The 15,222-nt window shown below is 44.0% G+C and overlaps 1 protein-coding gene across 1 annotated transcript in view; it reads left to right on the top strand.

The window, feature by feature from the left end:
- Positions 1-15,051, top strand: part of pcsk5a (proprotein convertase subtilisin/kexin type 5a) — a 37,641-nt gene extending 22,590 nt beyond the window's left edge. The window contains exons 29-37 of the mRNA XM_055874955.1: positions 36-234; positions 2,374-2,588; positions 6,294-6,536; positions 6,788-7,024; positions 7,764-7,941; positions 10,473-10,690; positions 12,878-12,978; positions 13,441-13,636; positions 13,930-15,051. Of these exons, the coding sequence (XP_055730930.1) occupies positions 36-234; positions 2,374-2,588; positions 6,294-6,536; positions 6,788-7,024; positions 7,764-7,941; positions 10,473-10,690; positions 12,878-12,978; positions 13,441-13,636; positions 13,930-14,363 (2,021 nt within the window). The 3' untranslated portion in view covers positions 14,364-15,051. The remainder of the gene's footprint in view (positions 1-35; positions 235-2,373; positions 2,589-6,293; positions 6,537-6,787; positions 7,025-7,763; positions 7,942-10,472; positions 10,691-12,877; positions 12,979-13,440; positions 13,637-13,929) is intronic.
- The last annotated feature ends 171 nt before the right edge of the window (positions 15,052-15,222 follow it).

The following is a 15,222-nucleotide window of genomic DNA, read 5'->3' as shown; positions in this document are numbered from 1 at the left end:
CTGTTCTGACCGTATCCTTCCTGTGCTCCTCCCAGGGCGGTTCCTGTCAGCAGAGCAGGTGTGTGTGTTGAAGTGCCCAGCGAGCTCGTTCGCCAGCCAGCTGAGCGGTGTGTGCGAGCCGTGTCCTCGGGGGTGTGCGCAGTGTGCGGACGAGCATCGCTGCACCCGCTGTCAGGTGGTACGCAAGGCCCCGCTCTACCTGCAAGACGGACAGTGTGTTCGTCAATGCCAGAGGTCAGAGTTCATATGAGTATGGTAAAGGTGATAGCGCGGGATTTAGGCAAAGAGGCCCTTGATCTACTTCGTCAGATGAACTCGTGGATACCATTTTTATGTAGTCTGTGGCTGCGAATACGGAGCTTTTGCCCTCGTTCCCGCTCTTCCGGGAAACTGGATCACGTTCTGCGCATGCGTTATTTTACGCACACTATGTAACTACTGCTCACACTCGACCGCTCCCTTCATGTTTCTCTCTTAACCCTTCTGAACCGTGATCACGTAGCCTCTGTCTCTGCCTCGTATTTCTGAACAGCGGGAATAAAAAACCTGCGGCGCGATGAACGAACGTTCCCAAGCATACGTATTATGAAGGCTATACAACCTCGTCCTGTCCGTTGTAACGGATATTGCCGTTGCACAAGCAGCACACAGTCCCGACACGTTGCGTTGGAGCAAAACCAATCAGTGTTTTGTGTGAGGATGATGGGTAGTCTTTATAGTTGCTGCCCTATCGTAGCCACCAGACAGAGTTCCTGAAAAAAAGAGCACTACTACTTAAACTGCCTGTCTGCCTCCTGCTTAGCCAATGCTTGCAATGATGATGACAAATGAACATTATATCGCTGCTTCGACTTCGTGTCTGTGTCTTGCTGGTGTTTGATACGCTGTCTAGACAGCTGCATGCAACTTCCTGCTAGAGTTTTGCGTTTGGGGCAAAAATAACTGTCTGTGTCTTAACCATGCAGAGGCCCTACGAACTGCTATTTTGCTTCTCAATGATCATGCAAGTACTGCACGTCTTGGATACCTAGCTGTTCAACTAGGCAGCCGTTCTAGGCAGCCGAGCGTGTATACAGACCGGTAACCAGAGTCTGACAATGGGCGAGTTCATTTTGCGTCGCCCGGTGCACTATAACACCCCTCTTGAAGAAAGAACATGAAAACCGTAGGCATGGTGCCAGGTTTCCTCCTGTCCTGACACTTGGCATTGAGGCCAAAGAGTTCAATCTTGGTTCTTATGGTCTGAGAGCCCTTTTAGGTGTCTTTTTGCAAACTCCAAGCGGGCTGTCATGTGCCTTTTACTGAGGAGTGGCTTCCGTCTGGCCACTCTACCATAAAGGCCTGATTGGTGGAGTGCTGCAGAGACGTTTGTCCTTCTGCACAGAGGAACTCTGGCGCTGTGGCAGTGACCGTCAGGTTCTTGGTCACCTCCCTGACCAAGGCCCTTCTCCCCCGATTGCTCAGTTTGGGGAGTCTTGGTGGTTCCAAACGTCTTCCAATTAAGAATAATGGAGGCCACTGTGTACTTGGGGGACCTTCAATGCTGCAGAAATGTTTTGGTACCCTTCCCCAGATATGTGCCTCGACACAATCCTGTCTCAGAGCTCTACAGACAATTCCTTCAACCCCTATAGACAGATGTGTGCCAATCAATTGCATTTACCACAGGTGGACTCCAATCAAGTTGGAGAAACATTTCAAGGGTGATCAATGGAAACCGGATGCACCTGAGTTCAATTTCGAGTCTCATAGCAAAGGGCCTGAATACTTTATATAAGTGTTTTCATTTTACAAACATTTCTAAAAACCTGTTTTCACATTGTCATTATGGGGTATTATGTGTAGATTGATTTTAGAATAAGGCTGTAATATAACATTTTTTTCATCTTTAATCCTGCTCTTAGAAACTCCCAGGGTCTGCAGGTGTTCTGTTCCAACCCAGGGCTCATACACAATTTTGATCATGATTCATTGCTCCTCTCCACACACATCAGTGCTGTGGAAAATGATGATATATTGTATGGCATGTTGATGTATTCACCTCTTTATCTAAATGGCGTATATACCTTTCATTTTACAGAACTGGAGTGCCGGCTGAACTCTACTGTACCTACTCAAACCCTCTCAGTTGTAATGACAGCTTTCCCAGAGATGCTCTTCTCCGTCACAATGTTGTGGATTGACTCCAATTGCTCACTCCCCCTTGTGGATTTAGAAGCGTTGGATTGGTCTAGGCAATTTACACCATACTTCCAACGCCATTCCACGAGAGGGAGTGAACGGGTGCACACATTGGGGAGAAGGGTAGAGAATGATCCCGTAAGTGTGCAACTTAACGTCCTATCTGCTGTGCTCTCCCACTGTGTACTGTAGTGGGTATGCAGTGGGCCAGGTGTGTCGCGGCTGTGCGACAGGCTGTGCCTCCTGTGAGAAAAATGCCACCCACTGTCTGAGCTGTGTGGAGCCCTTCCTTCTGTACAAACACAAGTGTGTGGAGGCCTGCCCCCCTGCACACACGCTCAGAGACGGGGAGTGTCAGCACTGTCCCACAGCCTGCCAGGAGTGTAGCCCCAACAGCGAGTGCACAGGTGAGACACACACAAACAAGAGTAGTGATGGCATATTTGTATTTATTACAAATAAATTACACGTCTACTCTTCCTGGCGTCCAGCAACATTAAGGCAGTTATATATAATTTAAAATATTACATGACATTACATTTCATGACCCTTTTCACAACATATTAAGTGTGCTCCCTCAGGCCACTACTCTACTATCTCATATCTACAGTCTATGTGTACGTGGGTGTAGAGCGCGTCTTATAATGTGTATGTGTGTCTCTTCTATCTGTTTTTAAAAAATCTGATTCTACTGCTTGCATCAGTTACCTGATGTGGGATAGAGTTCCATGTAGCCATGGCTCTATGTAGTACTGTACGCCTCCCATAGTCTGTTCTTGACTTGGGGACTGTGAAGAGACCTCTGGTAGCATGTCTTGTGGGGTATGCATGGGGTGTCTGAGCTGTGTGCTAGTAGTTTAAACAGACAGCTCGGTGCATTCAGCATGTCAACACTTCTTACAAAAACAAGTAGTGATGAAGTCAATCTCTCCTCCACTTACATGCATATTTGCATACATATTGTTAATATTAGCTCTCCGTGTACATTTAATGGCCAGTCGTGCTGCCCTGTTCTGAGCCAATTTTTCGAGGTCCCTCTTTGTGGCACCTGACCACACGATTGAACAGTAGTCCAGATGTGACAAAACTAGAGCCCGTAGGACCTGCCTTGCCGATGTGTTGTTAAAAAGGCAGAGCAGCTCTTTATTATGGACAGACTTGACCAGGACAGTTTACAATCCAGGGTTACTCCAAGCACTTTAGTCACCTCAAATTGCTAAATTTCCACATTATTTATTACAAGATTTAGTTGAGGTTTAGGGTTTAGTGAATGATTTGTCCCAAATACAATGCTTTTAGTTTTAGTATTAACTTATTATTGCCTCCCATTCTGAAACTAACTGCTGCTCTTTGGGTTGTAGTGATTTCACTCACTGCAGTAGCTGACGTGTATAGTGTTGTCGTCCGCATACATAGACACACTAGCTTTACTCAAGGCCAGTGGCATGTCATTAGTAAAGATTGAAAAAAGTAAGGGGCCTAGGCAGCTGCCCTGGGGAATTCCTGATTCTACCTGGATTTTGTTGGAGAGGCTTCCATTCAAGAACACCCTCTGTGTTCTGTTAGACAAGTAACTCTTTATCCACAATATAGCAGGGGGTGTAAAGCCATAACACATACGTTTTTCCATCAGCAGACTATGATCGATAATATCAAAAGCCGCACTGAAGTCTAACAAAACAGCTCCTACAATCTTTTTATCATCAATTTCTCTCAGCCAATCATCAGTAATTTGTGTAAGTGCCGTGATTTTGAATGTCTGTCCCTATAAGCGTGCTGAAATTTTTTCCACCTCTTACACACTCATTTTACAGAATTTTAAATGCTTGTCTTTCATAATTTGATCAGTTATACTTAGATGTGTAGTGTCAGCGTTTGTTGCTGGCATGCCATGCCTAAGTTTGCTAATCTTGCCAATTCAAAGTAAATGCCTAGTAAATGCCTAGTAAATAGTAAATGCCTATCAGTGGGTTTTGTGATGAATGAATGATGAAATGGAGTTGAGTTTGCCTTTTTGCCCCAAATTTAATTTAAGGTGCTCCAAAGCTTTTTACTATCATTCTTTATATCATGTATCTTTGGTTCATGGTATAGTTTCTTCTTTTTATTCAGTTTAGTCACATGATTTCTCAATTTGCAGTACGTTTGCCAATCGATTGTGCAGCCAGACTTATTTCAAATCAAATCAAATTTTATTTGTCACATACACATGGTTAGCAGATGTTAATGCGAGTGTAGTGAAATGCTTGTGCTTCTAGTTCCGACAATGCAGTAATAACCAATGAGTAATCTAACCTAACAATTTCACAACAACTACCTTATACACACAAGTGTAAAGGAATGATAAATATGTACATAAAAATATATGAATGAGTGATGGTACAGAACGGCATAGGCAAGATGCAGTAGATGGTATCGAGTACAGTATATACATATGAGATGAGTAATGTAGGGTATGTAAACATATAAAAGTGGCATTGTTTAAAGTGGCTAGTGATACATGTATTACATCGAGATGGCAAGATGCAGTAGATGGTATAGATTACAGTATATACATATGAGATGTGTAATGTAGGGTATGTAAACATTATATGAAGTGGCATTGTTGAAAGTGGCTAGTGATACATTTTTTGAATACATTTTGACATTGTTAAAGTGGCTGGAGTTGAGTCAGTATGTTGACAGCAGCCACTCAATGTTAGTGGTGACTGTTTAACAGTCTGATGGCCTTGAGATAGAAGCTGTTTTTCAGTCTCTCGGACCCTGCTTTGATGCACCTGTACTGACCTTGCCTTCTGGATGATAGCGGGGTGAACTGGCAGTGGCTCGGGTGGTTGTTGTCCTTAATGATCTTTATGGCCTTCCTGTGACATCGGGTGGTGTAGGTGTCCTGGAGGGCAAATAGTTTGCCCCCGGTGATGCGTTGTGCAGACCTCACTACCCTCTGGAGAGCCTTACGGTTGTGGGCAGAGCAGTTGTCGTACCAGGTGGTGATACAGCCCGACAGGATGCTCTCAATTGTGCATCTGTAAAAGTTTGTGAGTGCTTTTGGTGACAAGCCGAATTTCTTCAGCCTCCTGAGGTTGAAGAGGCGCTGCTGCGCCTTCTTCACCACACTGTCTGTGTGGGTGGACCAATTCAGTTTGTCCGTGATGTGTACGCCGAGTAACTTAAAACTTACTACCCTCTCCACTACTGTCCTATTGATGTGGATAGGGGGGTGCTCCCTCTGCATTTTCCTGAAGTCCACGATCATCTCCTTTGTTTTGTTGACGTTGAGTGTGAGGTTATTTTCCTGACACCACACTCCGAGGGCCGTCTCGTCGTTGTTGGTAATCAAGCCTACCACTGTAGTGTCGTCTGCAAACTTGATGATTGAGTTGGAGGCGTGCATGTCCACGCAGTCGTGGGTGAACAGGGAGTACAGGAGAGGGCTCAGAACGCAGCCTTGTGGGGCCCCAGTGTTGCCAGTTTGCCATTCCTTTTGCCTCATCCCTCTCAACCATAACATTTTTAAATTCCTCATCAATCCAAGGGGATTTAAAGGTTTTTAGCCATTTTCTTAATGGGTGCAAACTTATTAGTAACTTCAATAAGCAATTTCATAAATGTGTCAAGTGCAGTGTCTGGTTGCTCCGGATTACACACCATCAACAACATAGGTATCACTACAAAACGTCTTCTATGACCTCTTATACACTATCCAGCTTTTGGAACTTTGGTTTTCCTAGATATGGCTACTATATTGTGATCACTACATCCAATGGATTTGGATACTGCTTTAAAGCACATTTCTGCAGCATTAGTAACGATGTGATCAATACATGTTGATGATTTAATTCCTGTGCTGTTTGTCACTACCCTGGTAGGTTGACTGATAACCTGGACCAGGTTGCAGACACAAGTTGCAGCTTGATGAATGCCAGTCAATATTTAAATCACCCAGAAAATATACCTCTCTGTTGATGTCACATACGTTATCCAGATAAAGGGCAAAGAGAGAAAAATAAATATAAAAATCAATAGGTAGCCAGACAGGGAACAAGAAATTCCCTATCTTAATCCATCAGTCTCCTTTCTCTCTCTTCCTCCTTCCCTCACCTCCTTCCCAGGCTGTGAGGAGTACCACTTCCTCTACGAGGGCCGCTGTGTGACGGACTGTCCCGAGAAGTTCTTCCAGGACTCTGAGCAGGACGTGTGTGTCCGCTGTCACCCTGACTGTGACCAGTGTGACGGTCCGGATGGGGACGACTGTGACTCCTGTGCAGACCCAGAGGCAACCCTGCACAACGGAGCCTGTCTGCCAAACTGCCCCTCCCACACCTACAGGGACAGCAGGACTGGGCAGTGCAAAGGTGAGGAGGCTTGGATCTTGACACAGTGGTTCCCAAGCATTTTAGGACTGAGATCCCCTGAAACCCTTTGAAAGTTTAATGTGACCCACCAAATAAAGAAAGCCAACCATAAGGGGAAAAGTATGCACTTCTCCAGTGTACTATAGGTCATCTAGACTCCTGACTAGGTCATCTAGATTCCATGCAACCCAGTGCTGTGACGTATCTGGTTTCTGTGTGATATCTCGTTTCACTGTGTCAACTTTTTCCAGACTGTGATGGCTCCTGTCTTACGTGCTCGGGGCCCCACGCTGGCTCCTGCTCCAGCTGCAGAGAGGGTCAGAGACTGGCCACCGACGGGCAGTGTGACCCCCTGGTTAACAGGTGCACCCCCCGCCACTACACTGACCAGGATGGAGAATGCCACCCATGCCACAAGTACTGCCAGCAGTGCAACGGGCCGGGCAAGAGCCACTGTCTGAGCTGCAACCAGAACCATTTTATACTGAGTGAGTGGAGTCATTCTCATTCCTCAATCCTTGATCATACAGTGTTACGCTGTAGATAAGACAATGCTAAGTGCAATGCTAAGAATAGAAGAGAAGAGAAAAAACACTGAAAGTAGTTTTTGGTTTAGAACAGGGGTGACGAACTCATTTTGCCGTGGTGGCCACATTCGTTTTTCATTGGGGTCCGAAGGGCCACAGTGATAATGTGTTATATTTCCTTGCCGTCAAAATTTGCTAAAAATGGTCTTCTATCCATCGTTCTTGGAATTGTTAATGCTCCCCGACTGTCTAGTAATTATTAACGAGCTGGGCAGTCAAGAAACTGTTTGAATATAGGCCCATTATCATTTCTACACAGTTTCGATTTGGTTTTAGTCTTTTTAAAGTATATTGAGTTAGTTTCCCCCCCTCCCTATTTTTTTCCCAAACCACCCGCCGGCCAGATTAGACCCTGTGTTTGACACCTCTGGTTTAGATGTTTAATTCATGAGTAGCAAATTTAGCAAACAGACACTTCTCCACGCCAGCCGTCGTGATTGGAAATTGTTAATTTAGCCTGAGCCACCATTTTGTGTGTGTGTGTGTGTGTGTGTGTGTGTGTGTGTGTGTGTGTGTGTGTGTGTGTGTGTGTGTGTGTGTGTGTGTGTGTGTGTGTGTGTGTGTGTGTGTGTGTGTGTGTGTGTGTGTGCGTGTGTGCGTGTGTGTGTGTGTGTGTGTGTGCGTGCGTGCGTGCGCGCAGATGGTACCTGTATGGACTTCTGTCCTACCGGGTTCTACCAAGAGGACTCAAGCCAGAGATGTGAAGGATGCCACCCAGCCTGTCTCACCTGCATGGGCAGACACAGCCACGAGTGTCTCAGCTGCAAGGACCACCTATTCAGAGAGGGCAAGGAGTGTGTGGACACCTGCCAACCAAGGTTTAATGATAGTGTTGTTATTTAGCTGTCACTTTGACTTTGGAAGATAATGTTATGATATGGTTGCTTAGTTATTTGATCCATTTTATTTGATGCAAAACAACTGATATTATTTATGATAGTTCTATAATTTATGAACAGTTAACATTAACTCCAGTATATGTGGCTCATGCACAGCAATTCACAAACACAACGTTTTAGTGTTGTATAATCATCATCCATCGGACCGATGGAGTCTGGGCAGACCATCCGTCTTGTTGTGTTGTGTCTTCTGTGCTGTGGAATATATTGAGTCCTCAGACAACAGGTACAGTCCATTGAATAACAATGGAGCTCACGACTGAGATTGAAATGGCCTTTCATAGGGCCTGATAAATGCTAATTAGACCAGATAGTATTTGAGCAGGAGTGATTGAGACGGTTACATTTAATGTGCTGTTCAATTGATGCCCTGTTTAAATATCTCCAAGAGGCTACAAAAAGCGCACAAATGGTAAAAACTGATATTTATTGCTGTGACGTTTCCCAAACACACACCTACAAGCATTGGGACACACCACTGACAGTGCATTCGCAAAGTATTCAGACCCCTTGACCTTTTCCACATTTTGTTACGTTACAGCATTATTCTAAAAATGTATTAAATATTATTTTTTCCCCTCATCAATTTACACACAATACCTCATAATGACAAAGCAAAAACAGGTTTTTAGAAATGTTTTAAAAATATAAAACTGAAATAACACATTTACATAAGTATTGAGACCCTTTACTCAGTACTTTGTTGAAGCACTTTTGGCAGCGATTACAGCCTCGAGTCTCTTGGGTGTGACGCTAAAATCTTGGCACATCTCTATTTGGGGAGTTTCTCCCATTCTTCTCTGCAGATTGTCTCAAATTTGATTGGATGGGGAGTTTTGCTGCACAGCTATTTTCAGGTCTCTCCAGAGATGTTAGATCGGTTTTAAGTTTGGGCTCTGGCTGGGCCATTCAAGGACATTCAGAGACTTGTCCCGAAGTCACTCCTGTGTTGTCTTGGCTGTGTGCTTACGGTCGTGGTCTTTGCCCCCAGTCTGAGGTCCTGAGCACTCTGGAGCAGATTTTTTATCAAGGATCTCTCTGTACTTTGTTCCGTTCATCTTTCCCTCGATCCTGACTAGTCTCCCAGTCCCTGCTGCTGAAAAACATCCCCACAGCATGATGCTGCCACCACCATGCTTCACCGTAGGGATGATGCCAGGTTTCCTCCAGACGTGACGCTTGGCATTCAGGCCAAAGAGTTCAATTTTGGTTTCATCAGACCAGAGAATCTTGTTTCTCATGGTCTGAGAGCCCTTTAGGTGCCTTTTGGAAAACTCCAAAAAGGCGGGTCTTTTACTGAGGAGTGGCTTCCGTCTGGTCACTCTACCATCAAGGCCTGATTGGTGGAGTGGTGCAGAGATGGTTGTCCTGGAAGGTTCTCCCATCTCCACAGAGGAACTCTGGCGCTCTGTCAGAGTGACCATCGGGTTCTTGGTCACCTCCCTGACCAAGGCCCTTCTCCCTCGATTGCTCAGTGTGGCCGGGCGGCCAGCTCCAGGAAGAGTTTTGGTGGTTCCAAACTTCTTACATTTATGAATGATGGAGGCCACTGTGTTCTTCAGGACCTTCAATGCAGCAGACATGTTTTGGTACCCTTCCTCAGATCTGTGCCTCGACACAATCCTGTCTCTGAATTCTTTCGAACTCATGGCTTAGGTTTTTGCTCTGATATGAACTGTCAGCTGTCGGACTTTATATAGACAGATGTGTGCCAATCAATTGAATTTACCACAGGTGGACTCCAATCAAGTTGTAGAAACATCTCAAGGATGATCAATGGAAACAGGATACTCCTGAGCTCAAATAAAGTATTTGTTTTTATTTTTAATACATTTTTAAAAAAAAAAAAAAAAAAAAAAAAAAAAAAACTTGTTTTCACTTTGTCATTATGGTATATTGTGTCTAGATTGATGAGGGGAAACATTTATTTAATACATTTTAGAATAATGCTGTAACGTAACAAAATGTGGAAAAAGGGGTCTGAATACTTTCATATGTGAAGACTGAATAGTGCATTGAAGCCAAGTGAAGTCAGTTAAGATGGTGCCCCATGGAGACATAACATGCACAGTTTGAGCTACTCCAGGAAGTAACCTTGCCGGACAGCTCAGTGCTGCCACTTCTCATTGATTAACTCAAATTGAAGTCGGACCAGGGTACTGCAGGCTGCCATTAGCAACTAAATTCCTACTGTGTGGGATTTTAAAATAAATGGTTCAAGGACATACATCTGGTGTATTAGAAGCAAATATTGGTACCGTGATTGTCTGAAAAAAACACATCTCCCACACAGACACCTAGAAACAGTGACAGACATCCACATATACACACCAATAAATAGTCAGTCTCACACAAACACACACACACACCTATAAACATCCCCACATCCCTACACACCTACACAGACCGTCCATGATGGGTGTCCCTGTCTGACTTGCACTGTCTCGCAGTCACTATGGAAACATGACCTCGAGGACGTGTGAGAGGTGTGACCCGAGCTGCGGTGAGTGTTCCGGGGGCAGGGCGGATGGCTGTCTGAACTGTGCAGATGGACTGCTCTACCTGAGGAAACAGGGACACTGTCACTCCAGCTGTCCCCAGGGACACTATCAGGACAGACAGCACCACACCTGTGAGCCCTGTCACTCGAGCTGCAGAACCTGCTCAGGTAGGGAGGATGAGAGACCTGTGTGTATGTGTCTCTGTCTTAGTTTCTTTTTTTTCACAGTTGGATCACATAAGATACTTTGGAACCCAGTCAATACTTCTTACCATAATCATGAAGGGGCTGTTTCCCGGACCTGGACCCAGATTAAGCCTATTCCAGGACTGAAAGGCACTTTCTATGGAGCTTTTTCATTGAGCATGCATTTTAGTCCAGAATTAGCCTTAATCTGGTCTGGGGAAAGTACATCGATCTGTTTTTGGCATTCACAAGTGATTGAATATCGACCTATTCCTAAAACAGAGAACAACGAGACAGATTTCCCAGCTAGCACATTTGATTCCTTAGAAGTTGTGGGAACGTACGTTTTTGGTTTCCCATTAGTTCTGGGAACAAAGCCAAAAGTTTCCTGACCAGTAAAACAAAACGTTCTGAGAACGGAAGTGAACATTTTTCCCTGTTTTGGGAACGTACATTTTTAGGTCGCAGGGAGGTTCTGAGAATGTTTCACTATGGTTCCCAAAGCCTTTCCTGGGATGTTTTTTTTTATGTTCGGAGAATGGAAATTATAGGTGATTTGAAGGTAATTGAATAAAGTTCTGAGAACGTTTCAATAACACTGTTAGCTTAGTTTGGGTTAATTGTTTTAACCTCCAAGCACAGATAGGACACATGAAAATGTATTTGCTTAGGCATTAATCATGCAAACACATTTTTTTCTCTCTCACTGTGGCACAGTGTCAGTGAAATTCAAACTTTTGATCTTCTGTTCTGTTTCCATGGAATTAGTCAACTGCACCACCAGGATGGCGCGAGCATGCCATGTATTTTTTTTAACTCATTCAAAGCAGTTAATTTTTGTCTGTTCAAATAGACCCCATTTCAAAGGAAACAAGCGCTCCTTAAGAATTTGGTTGATGCTGAGAACTAATATTATTTTAAATATCATTCTTAAAGTGATCTTTGAATCTTACTAATGTTTTCTTGTATTTTTTTTATGGGAACATGACTTTAAATAGAACCATGAGGAAACCTGCAGAAAACATTATGCTAAAGTACTGAAATTCCCAACAAGCTCTCACAGTCTCCGAGTTCACATTCTTCACATTTGGAAGTTGTGCCAAACGTCAAATTTCGAAGTGTTTTTAAGGTTAGGTTTAGACATTAACTCTGAATGGTTAAGGTAAGGGTTAAGGTTTGGGATAGGCTTAAACCAAAAATCTAAAAAAACAACTTTGTATCACTTGATTCAAACATGCAATCTTTGTTACCAGAGACAGATGTTTAGGCATTAACTCCAAATGTTTTAAGGTTAGGGTTAAGTTTAGGCATTTACTCCAAAATCTTAAGGCTAGGCATTCATTCTGAATGGTTAAGGTAAGGGTTAACGTTTGGGATAGGCTTGAAACACCAATCTCAAAAACAACTTTCTATCACAGGATTTGAACATGCAACCTTTGGAACCAAAGGCAGATGCTTACTGCCATCCCTGTCCATAACGCCCTAGCAAAACCATAATCTACTTGAAAGTAACAGAGTTCACTAATGCCCCTAGTGGCCAGTTTCCACGTCATCTCCCGACATCTTCAGACATGGATGGACGTTGAATACTGATTTGTGTGGCATGGCTGGAAATTCCCACAGAAGAAAGTTGTTTCTTAAAAATCTCTGAACGTTCTGAGAACATGACTTTAAATAGAACCATGAGGAACCCTGTAGAAAACGTTATCTAGAAAGATTGAAATTCCCTCCGAAGAATGAACATTCTCTGAACTATTTGACAACATTCCCTAGTGTCAAACCATTTGGATAATGTTCTTAGAACATGACCAAAATTGACATTAAACGTAACCGTGTTTGAACTTTTAAGAAAAATCTGTTAAAGTAATGAAATACCAAGAACATTTTTGTTTTTGTCAAGTTTTGGTCAAACGTGTTGAGAATGTTCCAAAGCCAAGCATCTATACGGCATCATTCCCAGAAAGTTGTGGGAAGGTTGTAGGCAAAATAACCATAAGACAACCACACACTCACCAAGCTCTCAGGAACATGGTTTTCAGAACGTTAGCTGAGTTGTGTCTTTAAATTGACTAACGAAATCCAACAGGAAAGAAAATCAATGCACTTGAATGTCATGCCATCTACGCTACAGTCTAAGTGCCCAACAATGTAATTGTCCCATATTTCCAGGAAAAGGATCTCAGGCGTGTGACTTGTGTCACATGGGCTACACGCTGTCAGACGGAATGTGTGAGTCCCACTGCAACATGGGTCAATACCCCGTGCTACAGGTAACCACTAATACCCATTACTCACCACTCACCATCTCTGTACTGTATACTGTGCTTCATGTTAGTCACACATGTCAGGCTTGACACACTCCCTGATGTCAATGAGTCACAAATAAAGTTACATACGTCCTGATGTCAATACAGAAATGAGTGCGGTGTTAAATGACTGATTAACTTAAACTTGTTTGATCGATAGTTGTTAGTGTTGTTTGGCTGGAGAACGGTACCTCGTTACCGTTAGAGGTGGGGCCTGCGTGCTGATTCCTCACGTCTTCTCTCCTTGACTCCTCAAAACGCATTGGAGAAGGTCCAAGGGGAGAACCATTCTGAGGAGGAGGCAGGGAGAGAGGACACAAGGATTGAGAATTGAGACTCACCCCCTGTTCCTTTGTCGAGGAATCAAGGAAAATACTTTTGACCCTGTTTGTGTGACAGCCTGTCCACTTGTGGTCTTCTGCCCAGGATTGTGAGGACTGTGACGGTTCCTGTCTGGACTGTAGTGGACCTGGTCCATACAACTGCACCATTTGTCCTGCCCATGCCATCCTCACAGCCGGGGGGCGCTGTCTGCTCTGCTGTCAGAACGACCTGCCAGTAGAGGGAGATTCCACAGCGCCGCAGCAGCAGCAGGAATGCTGCAACTGCACTGAGACAAGAGGTGGGCTCAGGGTTCTGTTCCAATATACAGACCAGCATACCCCTTAGAATGAAGCAGACCACAGTTCAAATACTATAACATTCAAAGTACTTTAGCTGTGCTTGATTGAACTTACCTGGTGCTGTCGAACAGATAGAAAAGTGCAAACCTCACCCACCTGGCAATCCAGCCAACACTAAAAGGATTTGAACGATTTTATTTAAACCCAGGTCTGGAATGACTTTATAGTAACAAGTATCATGTTCATGTATTCACCCTATCACACGTCTGTTGTCTTTCTCTCCGGTCTACAGGGGAGTGCGTCCTCAGCACTAACCTGGCCTTCCGCAATGACGAAGAGGAGTCAACCGGGAACATGGTGCTCTTCATCACCACCTCCATCCTACTGCTGCTGGGCCTGGGTACCGTAGTCTTCCTCATCCGACGCTCCCGCTCCAAGAGCCCCTCCCTCCCCGACCCCATCACGGCCCCCCGTGGCTACGAGAAGCTGGGTGGCGGGCGTCATAATACGACATCCGCAAGTTCCAGCGGGCATTTCCGCGAGGCCCAGTTGGTGGAACTCTCCGAGCGCTGCGGGGATAAGGATGAGGAAGATGAGGACGAAGATGAGGACATTGTGTACATGGGTCAGGATGGAACGGTCTACAGGAAGTTCAGGTACGGACAGCCAGGGAATGATAATGACGATGAGCTGGAGTACGATGATGAGAGCTATACATTTCGCTGATGAGTGATTTTACGTTTTTTCTACAGTTCTACCTCTTTCTTCCTTTTTCTCTCTACCTCCTTTATTTTCTCTCTCTGACTAGATCTTTCCCTCAGGGTTTGCATCCATTTTATTTGTCCTCCTTTGATATTCACTTAAAACAAGAATGAATAGCCATTTCATACTGAGGGGTGTTTAAAACAAATGCTGTTCATTCACAAAACTGTATGTTCTAGTCAAAGACCAGTTATTTTGAACATTTATGGGAAATGTATATTTTATTTTGTTGTGTCTTTGGTTTATTTTGTGTGTGGCTTCAACCATGAACCCTGTTAAACAATATCCTATTTGTCGTCAAATCGGTTTCAAAATGGTGTTACTCCTCTTTGTTATTGTGGTGGTTTTGAAGTTTAATACGGGCGTCTATTCAGTCTGGAACCGATGAAGCGTTACAGATTGCACAAAATAAATGTTAAGGTCATTTCCGATTGAGCCGACATATGCAGAATTTACCCTGAATGCCGTCTGCTACCTCGGGAACATTGCCTTTAAATTGAAATCAAGCTGTAACGCTGATGGAGTGGAGTCCTAACACTTTCAGAGTTATGGTTTTGCCACTTGTCTTTGTATAATTAGTTTGCAGTCATTGACTTTTGATTAGAAAATATTGTGTTGTTATTCAAATAAAGTTGAATTGAATTTGAAGAAATGATTTGTGATAACACTAATAGAGACACATGGGTCGTGTTCGTACGGCAACAAAGGAAAGAAAACCGGGAGGGACAACCTGTACTTATTCAATAAGAAACGCTCATTTTCATTGCATGCCCTAATGAATACGACCCTGGTGTTGTGGTAGAAAGGTCAATGGCATAGATGG

Source organism: Salvelinus fontinalis, chromosome 21 (assembly GCF_029448725.1).
Source record: "Salvelinus fontinalis isolate EN_2023a chromosome 21, ASM2944872v1, whole genome shotgun sequence".
Classification (NCBI taxonomy): Eukaryota; Metazoa; Chordata; class Actinopteri; order Salmoniformes; family Salmonidae; genus Salvelinus; species Salvelinus fontinalis.
Note: the sequence above shows the minus strand (reverse complement) of the source record. Positions and strands in the feature narration are given on the sequence as shown.